This window comes from Notamacropus eugenii, chromosome 5, assembly GCF_028372415.1.
Source record: "Notamacropus eugenii isolate mMacEug1 chromosome 5, mMacEug1.pri_v2, whole genome shotgun sequence".
Lineage (NCBI taxonomy): Eukaryota > Metazoa > Chordata > Mammalia > Diprotodontia > Macropodidae > Notamacropus > Notamacropus eugenii.
The window spans coordinates 114,797,622-114,812,972 of record NC_092876.1 but is presented as its reverse complement, the minus strand read 5'-3'; the positions used below and the strand labels follow the sequence as shown (position 1 = coordinate 114,812,972).

Sequence of the window (15,351 nt, the reverse complement as noted above, 5' to 3'; positions counted from 1 at the left end):
ATGCCTGACAAATAGTAGGTACTTAATAAATGTTTATTTCATTCTTTTCTTCTGTTGGGAACTCTGAAGAACAAAAGGTTGAACTTTCACTAAGTCAATGTGTCAAGGTAACAAACTATGTAGGCAGCAAAGAGGTAAAATGGAAAGTGAAGTGGGTATGTGAGTCAGGGAGTTACGTAATGAAATGGATAGAGTGCCAGGTCTGAAGTCAGGAAGACTCACCTTCCTGAATTTAAATTTGGCTTCAAACATTTACCAGTTGTGAGGCCCTAGACAAGTCATTAACTCTGTTTACCTCAGTTTCTGGAGAAGGAAATGGCAAATTGCTCCAATATTTTTACCAAGAAAACCCCAAATGGGGTCACGAAGAGTTGGACATGACTGAAAACAACTGAACATGGGGGTTAGTATCAACTTTGCCATTAACTAGTTGTATAACCACAGTCTAGTTTTTAAATTCTCTGTGCCTCAGTTTTTCATCTGTAAAATAGGTAGACTAGATCAGTGATATCACACTCAAATAGAAACAGATCCTTACAGCTACATATTAACTTAGAAAACTACAAATTAACATTACCTATTTTGTTAAATATTTCCAAATTACTTTTTAATCTTGTTCTAGTTGAACCTGAGAGTTTGTGGGCTGCATGCACAGGTCACATGTCTGACACCTCAGAACTAAATGATCTTTAAAGTCCTTTGCTACTCTGATATCTTCAGTGAGGAGGTTTCCTTCTTCATTGCTTAAGTGATTGGGACCTGAGAGAAGAGAATGCCAGCAATGGGTCAGTGATCCTAGCTGGCCTGCTGCCCAATGTTGCCTCTGAGGGTGTCAACACTAGGAAAGGGAGTGATTTAGGAGCTTGGGAAAACTAAGGAGTAAGCTGTGTTATTCTCAGCTGAACCATCCTTCTCACTCCTGAAGTGAGGCACTGGAAGATGGCCACTGTGGGAATGAAAAAGACTAGGAGTTCTCACTTTTTGTCTTGATTTATAGCCATTGACTTTAAACAGCCTGCTCCATCCCCTATTCCCTCAGCTGGAGCTATCTATTGGAATGATTGGCTGATAGACTACTTCCCCACTTCTCAACAACGTCACCCCCATCCCCATCAATTCACTCCAGACCTAGTTATTGAGTCATACCCCAACCTGAAGCTGGGGATTCATCACAAAAAAGGAGTTCTTTGCTTTTGCTCTTGGTTGTTTGGTGGGGGAGAGGGGGAAAGGAGGGACACATCTCTGATCCATCCCTTTCTTTCCAACAGATAGCAACATGGGGCTGTAACTGTTTAGTATCTCTATGGCTATCTAGATTTTGTCTTTATAGTCATGGAATGGTTCTCAGTGAAGTGAGAGGAGACTAGTTGGCAAAGATCTTGTTTATCTTGATTCAATTCAACATTTACTGAGTACATTCCACTAGATGTTATATTACTATTTCCATTTTATGGATGAAGAAACTAAGATTGAGAGGGGCGATATGATTTGCTCCCAGTCATACAGATACGGAAAATATCAGAGCCTCAACTGATGCCAACCAAGTCGGTGCTGTTTTCATTATAGATCTTAACTGCTGGCTCCAATAAGCTAGCCTATGAATGATTCTCAGTGGAATATAGTGGCACAAGGTAAGCTAGTGTATTCAAACCACTTCTTGATAGAGAAGAAAAACAATAAGCCCTGAAGGGATAAGTTGCAGTTGGTGAGTCCTGGGTGCCATCTTCCTATATGGATAGCTCAAGAGAAAAATGAGAGCCATGAATGGAGCCTGGATATTGAGATGTAAACTTCGGAGAGCTCCTGTGAGAATGAGAGAACACACTTAAGAAATAAAAAGTGAATCCCAAGCCTCCACCTCTACATATACTCCATGGAAGTGCTAGAAACAGAATCAGAAGAATTTTTCCAGACTGACCTTTATCATAGGCTCCAGCTTCCTTGTTGGACAGCTCCACCTAGCCATTCTCCCAGAAGTTTAAACTCAACCTGTCCAAAAGGAAACTCATCCCTTTCACCTACTAAAAATCTTTCTCATTTGTCCTTTACTTTCCATCTCCACTGACACCACAGACTGCAGACTCCCAGTGGTCTCCCTATCTCTGGCCTCTCTCCTGACTAATTCTTTTTTTATGGGGCTGTCAGATTAATCTACTTAATTTTCTGGCCTTGCTAACCTCCTGCTTACAAACCTTCAATGGTTCTCCATCACCTTATGAATAAAGTTAAAACTCTGACTTTTCATGCAAGGTCCTATACAAGCTGACTCTAACCTATTTTTGCATCTTCAACCCATCCTCCTACTGTTCATTATAATATACAATATAGTCAAATTGGACTACTCACTCTGTACTGAATATGTCCCAAGCCTTTCTGCTTTTAGGCTTTTCAAGTGCTGATTCTTATTTCTGAAGGACCTCTCACCTCTACCATTTCTTTCTGTGGAAATCCTACCTATTATTCAAGGCCCAGGTCATATGACACCTCCACCAAGAAACCTTCCTTGATTTCCCCTCAGTCAAAAGTTATCCCTTCTTCTATAACCTCTACCTTTGAATACTTTTACATCCTATTGCTGATGAAAGCTACTTCTCTTCATAGAATCAGAGAATTTTAGAACTGGAAAGGACTTTGGAGAACATCTAGTCACTAGATGTTCTTTTACTAAGGAGAGATTTGTTCTGTGAAGTCTGGATTCAGTCAAAGGGCTGCATTTGAGGACTTAGAGGACTACATGTGGCCTGGAGACTGTAGGTTCCCTAGCCCTGATGAGTGCAACCTGCACACTTAACAGATAAAGTCCATGGAAGAGAACTGATTTGGTCTGAGGTCATGCTTTATTTTTTCTACTAAACTCAGTTCCTTGAGGTCAAGGACTCATATCTTCTACTTCTTTGTTTCTCCTCTAACTATTAACACTCAGATTGAAATGGGATTGAGATAGAATGCAAAAAGTACATTTAACAAATGTTTGTTGAATGAATACATTGGGTAGAACCACAGAGCTTAAAGAGACCTCATGAGATTGGCACAAATCCAAACAAGCTGACTGACCCTGCTGAATGATCACCTCTGGAGATGGGATGTCCCATCCATTCCAAAACTCAGAGCACTTATTATCCAGACCCCTATCACAGTCTTTACACCTCACTGCATCTCCCAAACAGTGCTCATTAAATATATAGCTGTGCAATTTTTAAATGGCCCTGCTTTTTAAATCTGTATTTATTTTTTTATTGCCTTCCCAATTACCCTGTAAGTTCCTTGAAGGCAGGGAATGCTTTTCCTATGTGTGTGTGTGTGTGTGTGTGTGTGTGTGTGTGTGTGTGTGTGTGTGTGTGTGTGTGTGTGTGTGTGTCCCTGAGTGATTAGTCCAGTGCCTAGCAGAGGAAGGGCTGAGCGGGTAAGTTCTGAAAGACTGATTGTTGGCCTGTCTTAGGATATGAAGCAAAGTAATTTGCAAAGTCTTGACAGTCCATTAACCCTGGCTTGACCCGGGTTAACTTGTCATTTGATTAGGCTGTTTTCCTTTGGTGTTTTTGGGATTTCCCTCTGGATCACAAGAGACACACCCTAGAAGATTGTCTTATTGGATAGAAACCAGAAGCTGCAGAACTGAGCCAGGGATTGTGAAGAATTGAATTCTTAGCTGATACATGAAACCAATAGATGGGGAATAGAAATTATACCCAGGGAAGGCTCTGTATATAGCCTGCTAATCATCCATTCAGGATGCCTGAGGGTTACAGCTCCAAAACTTGGCACTTTGGGGGAGAACGGTCAAGGCCTAGGTGCATCTCCAGCTCTGTAGGTTAAACTAAGACTCCCCCCAAGAGAACAAAATGATGGGTGGGTCACAAAGGGAAATTTATGAGAAACAGATTATGAAATATTATTTAGCAAACTGCTAGGAACTCTAGGCAAAAAGAATTGTGTCCCTGTACATATCTAAAAAAAGGAACCTAAATAATAATAGTGTAATAATGGTAACACTTGACATTATATATTACTTTAAAGGCTGTGAAGCATTTTATGAACTTCATCTCATTTGAACCTCATGACAGTTCTGTGAGGTAGATGCTGTAGAAACTATCCCCATTTTTTGGATGAAGAGACTGAGGCTTAAGTGATTTGACCTTAGTTAGTCACACAGCCCTGATCTTTATCACTTTGGATCAAGTATTCTATGTACTATAAGAGGGGTTCTCAAAATAAAATCTGGGAACTCCTGGAAGACCCTTTCCAGTGGTTCTGTGAGGTCAAAACTATTTTCCTAATAATATCGACTTTATTAGCCTATTAAAAGACTCCTCTCTTTTCTAACTACTTCTTTGTGTGAGGCTGAATTTTCCTTTTACTTTAATTAAAACAACATATCACAACAGATTGAATGCAGAAACAAATATGGAACCCAGCTGTCTTTTATTAAGCCCAACATTAATAAGATTTGCAAAAATATGCAAAACAATGCCACTCTGCTCACTATTTTTTTTGGAAAGTAGTTATTTTCATAAAAATGTTTCTTAGATTAACATATAGTGGGATTATTGTTGTTTTAAATGAATTGATATTTTAAAATTTTAACAGTTTTAATTTCTGCTATGTTGAATATCAGTGGATATAACCCACATAAACAAAAGCTATTTGGGATTTTTTTTCAATAATTTTTCAGAGTGTAAAGGAGTTCCCAATAATTGAATTAAAGGAATCCTGAGACCACAGCATTTGAGAGATGCTACACTACACAGAATATTGCTTCACAATCACCTTGTTTGTAAATCGATTGTAAAGTCATGTGTAGACCAGAGCTAAGAGTTCTGTTTCTAGTGTCAGTGGTGCTGGGTGGAAATTCTAGTTCTGCCACTCAGTATCTATGTGATCTTGGGGAAGTCATTTAACCTCTATGGTCAGTCAGTCAACAAACATTTAGTAAGTGCTTACTATTTGGTGGCTAAGTGGATAAGAGTGCTCAGCTTGGAGTCAGAAAGACTCAACTTCTTGAGTTCAAATCTGGCCTCAGATACTTACTAGCTGTGTGACCCTGGGCAAGTCACTTAACCCTCTTTGCTTCAGTTCCTCATCTGAATGTGATGGTTACAAAAGGTCAGACGTGACTGAGACATCTGAACAATAACAAAATATTAGGTACTTATTTGTACTAAAGTACTAGGTACTTATTTGCGTTATGTTCTGAGGACATAAACATAAACCCAAAGAAAATGGTCCTTATCCTGACATTCTTTTTATTTTTCTGGTAAATTAGTGACTTTTAAAAAGTCTCCTAAAATTTTATTTATTTTAAAAGATTTTCTTTTAAAATTTTGAGTTCCAAATTCTCTCCCTCCCTCCCACCATTTTCTATACTCACTGAGAAAGCAAGCAATATGATATCAATTATGCATGTGAAATTATGCAAAACATTTCCATAATAGCCATATTTTTAAAAAAAGCAAGAAAAATAAAGTTAGAAGATTATACTTAAATCTGCACACAGAGATGGATAGCATTTATTCATCTTGAGTCCTTTGGAATTGTCTTGGATCACTGTATTGATCAGAGCAGCCAAATATTTCACAGTTGATCACATTACAACATTGTATTACTGTGCACATTGATCTCCCCATTCTTCTCACTTCACTTTGCATCAGTTCACATAGGTCTTGCCGTGTTCTTCTGAAACTACCCCCCTCATCATTTCCCATAGCACAATAGTACTCAATCACAATCATATGCCACAACTTGTTCAGCCATTCCTCAATTAATGAACATGCCCTCAATTTCCAATTCTTTGCTACCATAAAAAAGCTGCTATAAATTTTTTTTGTACATATAGGTCCTTTTCCTTTTTCAAAAAATTCTCTTTGTAGCGCAGACCTAGTTGTGGTATTGTTGGTTCAAAGGGTATGCACAGTTTTATAGACCTTTTGGTCTAGTTTCAAATTATGCTCAAGAATGGTTGGATAGCTCACAACTCCACCAATAACTCATTAGTGTACTTATTTTTTCCTCATCTTCCTTCCTTCCAGCATCTGTCATTTCTGAAAGGTATGAGGTGGTACCTCAGAGTTGTTTTAATTTTGCCTTTTTTTAATCAATTAACAATTCAGAGCATTTTTAAAAGATTATAGATAACTTTGATTTCTTCTTCTAAAAACTGTCTGTTTATGTCCTTTGATCATTTATCAATTGTGAATTGGCTGTTATTTTTATGAATTTAATTCAGCTTTATACTCAGCATAAATATGCAAAACAGGACCTTCATCAGAGACACTTGCTGTCAAATTTTTTGATATTACTTCATTGTCTATGATACCTCTTAGTAAAATATGCTTTTCTTGATTATTCTTTTTAATTAGGTCTGTTTTTACTTTTGCTTTGTCTGAGATCATGATCACTACCATTGCCTTTTTAAAAAAAATTTAGCTGAAGCATATTAAATTCTGCTTTAGCTCTCTATTTTAACTCTGTGTATCTTTATGTTTTGAGCATCTCCTGTAAACAACAGATTGTTGCATTCTGGTTTCTAATCCATTTTGCTATCTGCTTCCATTTTATTAGTGAGCACATCCCATTAATATTGATAATTATGATTACTGTGGTCCCCCCATCTCATTTTCTTCTGTTTCTTCTCTCTTTTTTTATTCTGTCCTTCCTTAAAAGTCTATTTTGCTTCTTACCACTACCTCCTTTAATCTGTCCTTCCTTTTATCATCCTCCACCCCTCCACTGCTTTCCCCTGTTATTTCCCTATAGGGTAAGTTACATTTCTATATACAACTGAGTACATACATAAATTCTTCCCTCTTTGAACCAATTCTGATGAGAATGAGATTCAAACATTGCCTACCACCTCCATTACCCTATACTGTAAAAGTTCTTCTTTGTGCCCCTCTTTTATGTGAGAAAATTATTCCCATTCTCCCTCTCCCTTCCCTCTTTCCCAGTACATCCCTCTTTCCCCTTCATTTTTCCAATCATTCCAATGTAACTGGCTTATATCCATGCCCTCTATATACTGTCCTTTTAACTGCTCTAATAATGATAAAATTTTTAGGAGTTACATGTATCATCTTCCCATATAGGAATGTAAACAGTTTAATTTTATTGAGACTCATCATTACTCTTTCATATTTACCTTTTTTGGTTTCTCTTGAGTCTTGTGTTTGAATGTCAAATTTTCTATTCAGCTCTGGTCTTTTTATCAGGAATGTTTGAAATTCCTTTATTTCATTAAATATCCATTGTTTTTTACCCTGCAGGATTATACTCAGTTTTGCTGGGTAGGTTTTTCTTGGTTGTAATTCTCCTTCCTTGGCTTTCTGGAATATAATATTCCAACTCCTTTGCTCTTTTAACATGGAAGTTGCTAAATCTTATATGATCCTAACTGTGGCAACACAATATCTGAATTGTTTCTTCCTGGCTGCTTGAAGTATTTTTTCCTTCACCTGGGACCTTTGGAATTTGGCTATAATTTTCTGAGAGTTTCCATTTTGGGATCTCTTTCATAAGGCAATTGGTATAGTCTTTCAATTTCTATTTGACCCTCTGAATCTAAAACACTGGGGAAGTTTTCCCTGATGATTTCTTGAAATATGATATCTAGATTGCTTCTTTGATCATAGCTTTCAGGTAGTCCCCTGATTCTCAAATTCTCTCTTCTTGAATCTCCTAAATCCTTACAGATCGGTGGTTTTTCTTATGAGATATTTCACATTTTCTTCTTTTTTTATACTTTTAACTTTACTTTATTACTTCCTGATGTCTCATGGCGTTATACATGTTCCCTTGCTCAATTCTATTTATTTTTTTAGAATGCATCATATATTTTCTTTTCTTTTTTATTTAATTAATTAATTTGTTTTCAGTTTTCCACAATCATTTCCACAAGTTTTAAATTGTCTCCACTCCCTCTCTCTCATGCAATCTTATATGGGTTCTACACATACATTCTTATTGAATACGTTTTCGCATTAGTCATGTTGCATAGAATAATTAAAACGAATGGGAAGAAACTATGAGAAAAACCAAACCAAACCAAAACATAACACAAAAGAAAATAGTCTGTTTCATTTTGCATTCTGATTCCATAGTTCTTTCTCTGGATGTGGATGGCATTTTGCATCAAGAGTTCTTTGGGAATGTTTTAGGTCCTTGCATTGATGTGAAGGGCTAAATCTGTCAGAAACAGTCCTTGCACCCTGTGTCTATTACTGTGTAATAGCCTGGTTCTGCTGATTCTGCTATTTCACTTAACATCAGTTCATATTAGTCTTTCCAGGTTTTTCTGAAGTCTGCCTGCTCATCATTTCTTATAGCACAATAGTATTCCATTACATTCATATACCACAACTTGTTCAGACATTCCTCAATTGATGAGTATCCCCTCAATTTCCAGTTCCTTTTTTGTTACCTGTTAATTGATGGGGTTTGACTAGATCTTCTCTAAGGTCCATTCCAGTTTTAAGTCCTATGAACTTATTATTAATTAGACAGGCCATGTAAGTATCATCATCCTCATTTTTAAAGATTAGAAATCTCAAAGATGTTGAACAACCTGCCCAAAGTCATATGCTATTAATTATAATAGGCAGGATCAGATTCTAAGACCTCTGACTCTGAAGTCCAGTGCCCACCTAGCATAACTACAGATATGTCCATGTGGGTTTGTCATATTCTATTGTCTTTCCCCAGTGTTGACAGTTTGCCAAACGTTAGCACATTTAGAAATGAAAAACCAAGATGGTGAGACAGCCATAAAATGATTTACATCAGGAGGTGGAGACTTTTAGCCTGGTGAGGATAAGGAGACCATGATAATTGTATTCAAACATCTGACAGGTCCTGTGGAAGAGGGATTCGACAAGTTTTGTTTGGCCATAGGGCACTGGACAGAAGTTGCAAAGAAGGGGAAAGGAGAAGGAAATAAGCATTTGTACAGTGTCTATTTTGTGCCAAGCTCTATGCTAAGCATTTTTAACAAATACCATCTCATCTTAACTTTACAACAACTCTGCTAAGTAGGTGCTGGTATCATCCTCATTTTACAGGTGAAGAAATTGAGGCAAACAGAAATTAAATGACTTGCCCATGGTCACACAGCTAATGTGTCTGAGGATGGATTTGAATTCAGGTCTTCCTGACTCTAGACTCCAGCATTGTATCCCTTGGGCAGCCCAGCTCCCTAGGTAAATTTTGGGGCAAAATATAAAGAAAGCATTCCAACAAGTAAAGCTATTGTCAATTCATCTGTCTGAAGCACTATGAGGTCCATTCAAGTTCAAGTATGGTTAAAACTCTGCCCCTGGAGAGTCTGAGATTCTGTGAGAAAAACATTACCAAGTGTTCTTCTTCCCCTCTAGCCTTCTCCTTCTTTCAAATACATACACCTGAATCCCTGGAACATAGTGGGCTTGTTTTCAAGAGGACCTGGGTTTGAATATTGATACTGACACTTCTATTAACTGTGTGACTGGGAAAACTCATCTCATCTCCCCAAACTTCAGTTTTCTCATCTGTAAAATAAGGATGACCAGAATACTTGCACTACTTTTCTTACTGGGTTGTGATTGTTAGTGTGTGCGTGTGTGTGTACATGTATGTATGTATGTATGTGTGTTTGTGTTTAACTGTAAAATGCTACTTTTACTACTTGGACTTCCTAGAGCTAGGGACCTCTGGAGAGAAACTGTACCTTTGTTTTTCCCATTCTTTAAAGAAACAATAAAGAAAAGATTTCATATGCTTTCAGAGGAAGAAAAGGAAACTGCTACATGGGCTGGTATTGTAGAACAGGCCTATTTCCTGGGTTTCTGATGTTGTCGTGTCTCGAGCTCAGGCAATAGCCAGTTTAAAATCTAGAGAGGTCTGTCAGCTCAGAGGTTGAGGCTTAAATAATTCACCCACCATCCAAACAACAGCAAGGAAAAGAAGACCGTACCTTAATATTGTCTTCTGGCCAGGAGTTCAGCATTGTAGCAATGTGGCCTTTGTCATGAATGGTGATAAAGAGCCCACTAAGAAAAGACACATACACACAGAGAAACAGAAACCATATGGTCAAACCATGAAATGCAGTGAGGACCAGCAGCTTAAGTTTGATCTAAAGATTAATGGGAAGTATATACATGGCAGAACCCAGGGTTAGACAAATTTGCTTTAGGTCTAACAAACCATCCCTTCATATTCAGGACTCAGACTTAACTTTCAAGGAAAAAAAATTACAAAGAAAAAAAAAGGCAGCAACCTCTTGCCATGGGGCACTGTTTCAAACCTCTGGTTGAAACTCCCACCTGGGATGACTAAACATCTACAGAAGGGTCTCTAAGGATCTGCTGGAAAGGCTCAAGCAGGGAGCTACATAGACTGAATCACAGAAGTAGGGCCAGATGGGACCTCAGAAGCCATCTGAGCCAACACTAGGTTTTAACAGATCAGGAAACTGAGGCCCAAAGAGGGTAAGGTCACACAGTTAAGAAGTGACAGAATCCAAATCCCACATTTCTTCCACAACAACAATGGAGGACTGGACTAACTACTTACAGGCTAATTAGGTTAAAGTCTGGGTTTTAGTGAATGGAGTTACATTTCTGTGAAATATGTCCAGACCCATATGTTTTAACAGGATACTCCTATTTATATAAGAGAAGCCTATGGAATAGGATATATGGAAAACTGTAATTGGGTAGCAGCTATTTTTCTGTCAGTGGTGAGGGACTATGGGTTCAGGAGTGAGTAGCACGGAAATAAGGAAAGTGAAAAAAAAATTGAGAGAAAACCATGAAGTATAACTAGTACTAGGTAGTAGGTGAATCAGGCCTTATTCCCACTGTAGCTATGGTAACCAAAGGGAAGAAGCTATGGGCCCTTCAATCTGCTAACCTGCCACTGTCAGTCACACTGCACTATGTGTACTGGACTGGAGTGCTTGAATTTGCATTAGAAAGTCCAGGGTTCAAATCCGACCTCTGATATGAGGCATAAGGGGAAGACAAGCAGAGGGACAGAGACAGGTGATTAAATGTTGTGTAGGACTCATCCTACTTCATGGCACTCTCTACAGTACTTTGTCTGGATATCTGCTTTGCTCTGTTTTGCATCACATTTATTTGTGTTTTATATCTTACACTGCTTCCTTCCCCCTCTTCTAAGAAGACTCTAAGTTCCCTGAAGACAAGAACTGTGTTGTTTTTTATTTTTGTATTCTCAGCTCCAGCAATTGAATTGCATTCTTTATGGGATGTGGAATGGCTTAATCAGAAGTAGAAAAATGCTGTTAGACTATTTAGTAACCCAAGTTTAGATTGCCTTATGTAACAATTTTCCTTTCAGAAGAATAAGACAATGAATGCAAAAGAAACATTTTTCAAGCACTTACTATCTGCAAAGTACTGTGCCAACTTCTGGGGAAACAAATAGAAATGTGTGACCATCCCTGCTCTCAATGAACTTCCATTCAAATGTGGAAGGCAGCACACCTAGGAGATTTCAGTGGCAAGTCATATTGCAAGACCCAATGGTCTCTCAGGAGCACTGGCAAAGCACGTCGTAATGCATCATTTCCACTGATGGAACCATAATGATTTCTGATGTTAAACCATTTGCTAGTGCTGAGGATACTGGTGGTAAGAATTCTCTGTTTCAAGTCTTTCATAGCTGGGGCTGCTAAAGAGGCTAGGCCTGCAATTCCTGCAGAGGGACTTGACAGGTTGAATCTGTAAGATTTGCTCTCATGGTAACAGATAGAAAACTACCTTGGAGGGCCAGTGATGGATCCATTGTAATTTCTAGTTGTATCTATTTCAATCCTCTCTCCCTGAAGAAAAGTCAAAGCCTCTTCCATAGATATCTTATGAAGCAATTATTCTGATGGTTCCCTCTCATCTTTTAGATATAGCGACCCACCATTACAGCCTTGAGACTAGAGAAGGCGGGAGAGAACAAGGGAACCTTGGAGGTGGGTTGATGTACACCCCTGAGCCTGGCTTAGGAGTTATCAGTTAATGGCTTCTGATTGGAAAGAATGACAATGTAGAGATATCAGGTCTCACTTTTGCTTTACAGGCACAGAACATCTTGAGGATGAAGCCATGCAACCAGAGAACTCTCCAAGGCAAAGAACTCCTCTGAGTAATGAGATCAACTGTGCAATTCAAGACCATGTATTGTTTTGCCCAACTATTCATCCCTCCTAGCATTAAAAGATGCTCATTTAGCATAGAATAACTCATTGGAATCATGGTGTCCGAGAACACTAATTGGAAAATTTTTTAAATTATGCAATTTATCCACCAATTGTTTCTCCTACTTTTTTCTGTTTCCTTAAGAAAACTCATTTTTGAACACAGAGAGTCAAAAGAGAACAAAAACATATTAAGTTGCTGGTTTGCGAAATTCATAGAATCTCGCAGTTGAGAAGATCTTGGAGGTCATTCGTCAGTTCCCCTTCTAAGCATAACTCTCTCCTACAGAATCTTTCATTAGCTGCTTACACACTTGCAGTGACAGGGAACTCACTTCCTTACCAAACAGTCCTTTCTATTTTCTGACAGTTGTAACCATTAAGGAGTTCTTCCTTGTATCAAACCAAAATCTGTTTCTCAAAACTTTTCACTTAGTTCTACCCTTTACGGTCAATACAAGTCCTTTTTCCACCGGATTGCTCTTCACCCTTGAGTCCTATTTTTGAGGTGAAACATTTTCATTTCTTTCAAATATTCATCATAGGATTTGATTTTGAGACTCCCATACCTTGACAACCTTTCTCTTAAAACTAAGCTTGCCAATGTCCATCCAAATATGTTTTTTTAACATGATATAAAATGATCAAATAGAATAAAACAAGCATTAACCTACTCCTTTAAAAACTCTAGTTTTCCTCCCTCACAATAACCCTTTGTGATAGGAAGTATCAATGTTATTTCCATTTTACAGGTGAGAAAACCGAGGTTTAGAGAGGCTCAGATCAATCCTATGAAAGCAACATTTATTAAGCATTAAGATGTACTCTGTATGATGCATTTACTATGTACTCTATACTATGCTGAGGGCAGCTAGGCGATACAGTGCATAGAGTGCCAGGCTTGGAGTCAGGAAGACTCACCTTCCTTGAGTTCAAATATGGCCTCAGACACTTACTACCTCTGTGACCCTGAGCAAGTCACTTAACCCTGTTCACCTCAGTTGAAAATGAGCTGGAAGAGGAAATGACAAACCACTCAGTATCTCTGCCAAGAACATCCTAAATGAGATCACAAAGAATTGGCTTCAACTGAAAAATTACTAACCAACAACAAATATACTGCAGATACAAAGACAAAAGTAAAAAAAAAAAACAGTCCCTGCCTCAGGCAAGAGAGATGGATCTGAACTCAGGAATTCTATGACTTTGAGTCTAGCTTTTTTTCTGTTAAGCTGTGCTGATAAATATACTATGATGATATAATTATAATGTGATACTTGGGGAAGAAACAGAGAAAAAGAGACTATGTGAAGATGAAGGTAGGTGAGGTCAAAACTGACTGATTAAATCCAGAGAGAAATGATTAATGGATGGATGTCAAGTTGGAGTTGGGCATCTGGTCAAATTCCACAGGACTCTGACTGTGGCCTAGTTCTGCTGAATATGTTTTTTTCATCAGTGCCTTGGATGAAAGCATAGATAGTAAGCTAATTTACCAAATCTGTGGACAAACATGTAGGAGTACGTTGGATGACAGAATTGAGACCCAAAAATATTTCGGGAAGCTACAGTAATGGATAAAAGTTAACAAAAGCATATTTCATAAAATAAAGTATTACATGATTTTAAAAACTCAGCTCTATGAGTACAAAATGGCAGACTTGTGGCTAGACTGAATTTTATGTGAAAGTGACTTATAGGTTTTAAGACGACCACCAGTTCAGTATGAGTCAGTGGTGTGATGTAAGCTGCAAAAAAAGTTCATTTGAGCTTCTTAAACATTTCCAAAGAGCTGTGATTTTAATCATTTACTTGCATTGCAACCGTTTCTACCGCTTAACAGACAAACCTCAGAAGTTCCCATGATCAAAAAAACATATATCCTGATGGCCAACTTTATAGTGAGGGGCCCCTCAATTATTCCTTTTATTACAGACACTATGTCTTTCCAGCTTGGTAATACCTTCCAGAGGTTGTGTTGCATTAGTATAGACTTTGACAATCCAAAATCATCTCCATGCTATAAGAAGAACTTTAGTGGGGAAATCCAATCTTAGGCTATATGAACAGAAGAACACAAGGTGGGGGGGAGGGATAGTGTCCCTGTACTGTGCCCTAGTTATGCCACATCTGTAGTGGTATGCTATATTCAGGTGTTACGTTGTAGAAGAGGGCATAAATACATGCTAGAGTGTGTCCATAGGATAATGTCCAGTATAAGATGGGAATTTGCCACTGCCTCACATATATTATTTGGGAAAAAAAGTTGTGGTAACCTGGAGAATGAAACATTTAGGGGTTCAGAAGGGGAGACATGATAACATTCAAACACTGAAAGCCTGCCAAATATAAGGGTTGGACCTATTCTCCTTGGCCCCAGACCACAGAATAGTATCAATGGGTGAGCTACAAAGGGGCAGATTTTGACCTAAGAAAAAACTTCCAATAATTAGAACTGTCTCTCTCCTAACCTTTCCCCATATCCTAATGGAACGTGCTGCCTTATAACATAATGAGTTTGCCATAACCAAAGATTTTTTTTCTTTCTTTCTTTTTCTTTTTTCCTTCCTTCCTCCCTTCCTTCCTTCTTTCCTTTTTAAAGTCTAACTTGATAATTTGTTAGGAATTCTGTAGAGGGAATTCATGCTTTGAGTAGGAGGTAAACTGGGTGACCTCCAAGGTCTTTCCAAGTCTGAGAGGATCTGTCCTTACTTTTATATACAAGGGTGTGTACAAGTCAAATTACAATGTGGCTCTCTGAGCTGAGTATGCTATTTAAATGGGCCCAATAGTGCTGGTCTTTTGGTAATACAAATAAACACCCATTTCCTCTTTTTTCCCCTAGGCCGTATAAGTTTGGATTTTTATATGCTGGCTTTTCCTATAGCTTTTCTTAGAACAGTCTTCCTATAGCTTCCTTGCCACTTGAAGCTAGGTCCAAGTCCAGGCCCACTGTGGTCACAGACGGACATAGCTTTCCCCAGCCAGGGTCCATCCCTTTTTATAGAGCGTCAGTGGCTGTGCCAAGCGAGAAGGCTGATGAGTGATTACCATATTCATGGTCAGGGTGCTCCTTAGCCGGCTGCCCTTGGTGCATGGCAGAGGGACTGGCTGACCTGAAAATGGGTGGGCCGTGAAAAGCACAATAGAAGCTGCATCCTGAGTCCTGA

At 38.4% G+C, this 15,351-nt stretch overlaps 1 protein-coding gene across 2 annotated transcripts in view; it reads right to left on the bottom strand.

Annotated features, from left to right (window-relative positions):
* The window catches only part of ME3 (malic enzyme 3), a 326,185-nt gene that overhangs the window by 108,640 nt on the left and 202,194 nt on the right, over positions 1–15,351 (bottom strand). For both annotated transcript variants that reach the window (XM_072610619.1, XM_072610620.1), the window contains one exon: positions 9,941–10,016. In XM_072610619.1, the coding sequence (XP_072466720.1) occupies positions 9,941–10,016 (76 nt within the window). The remainder of the gene's footprint in view (positions 1–9,940; positions 10,017–15,351) is intronic.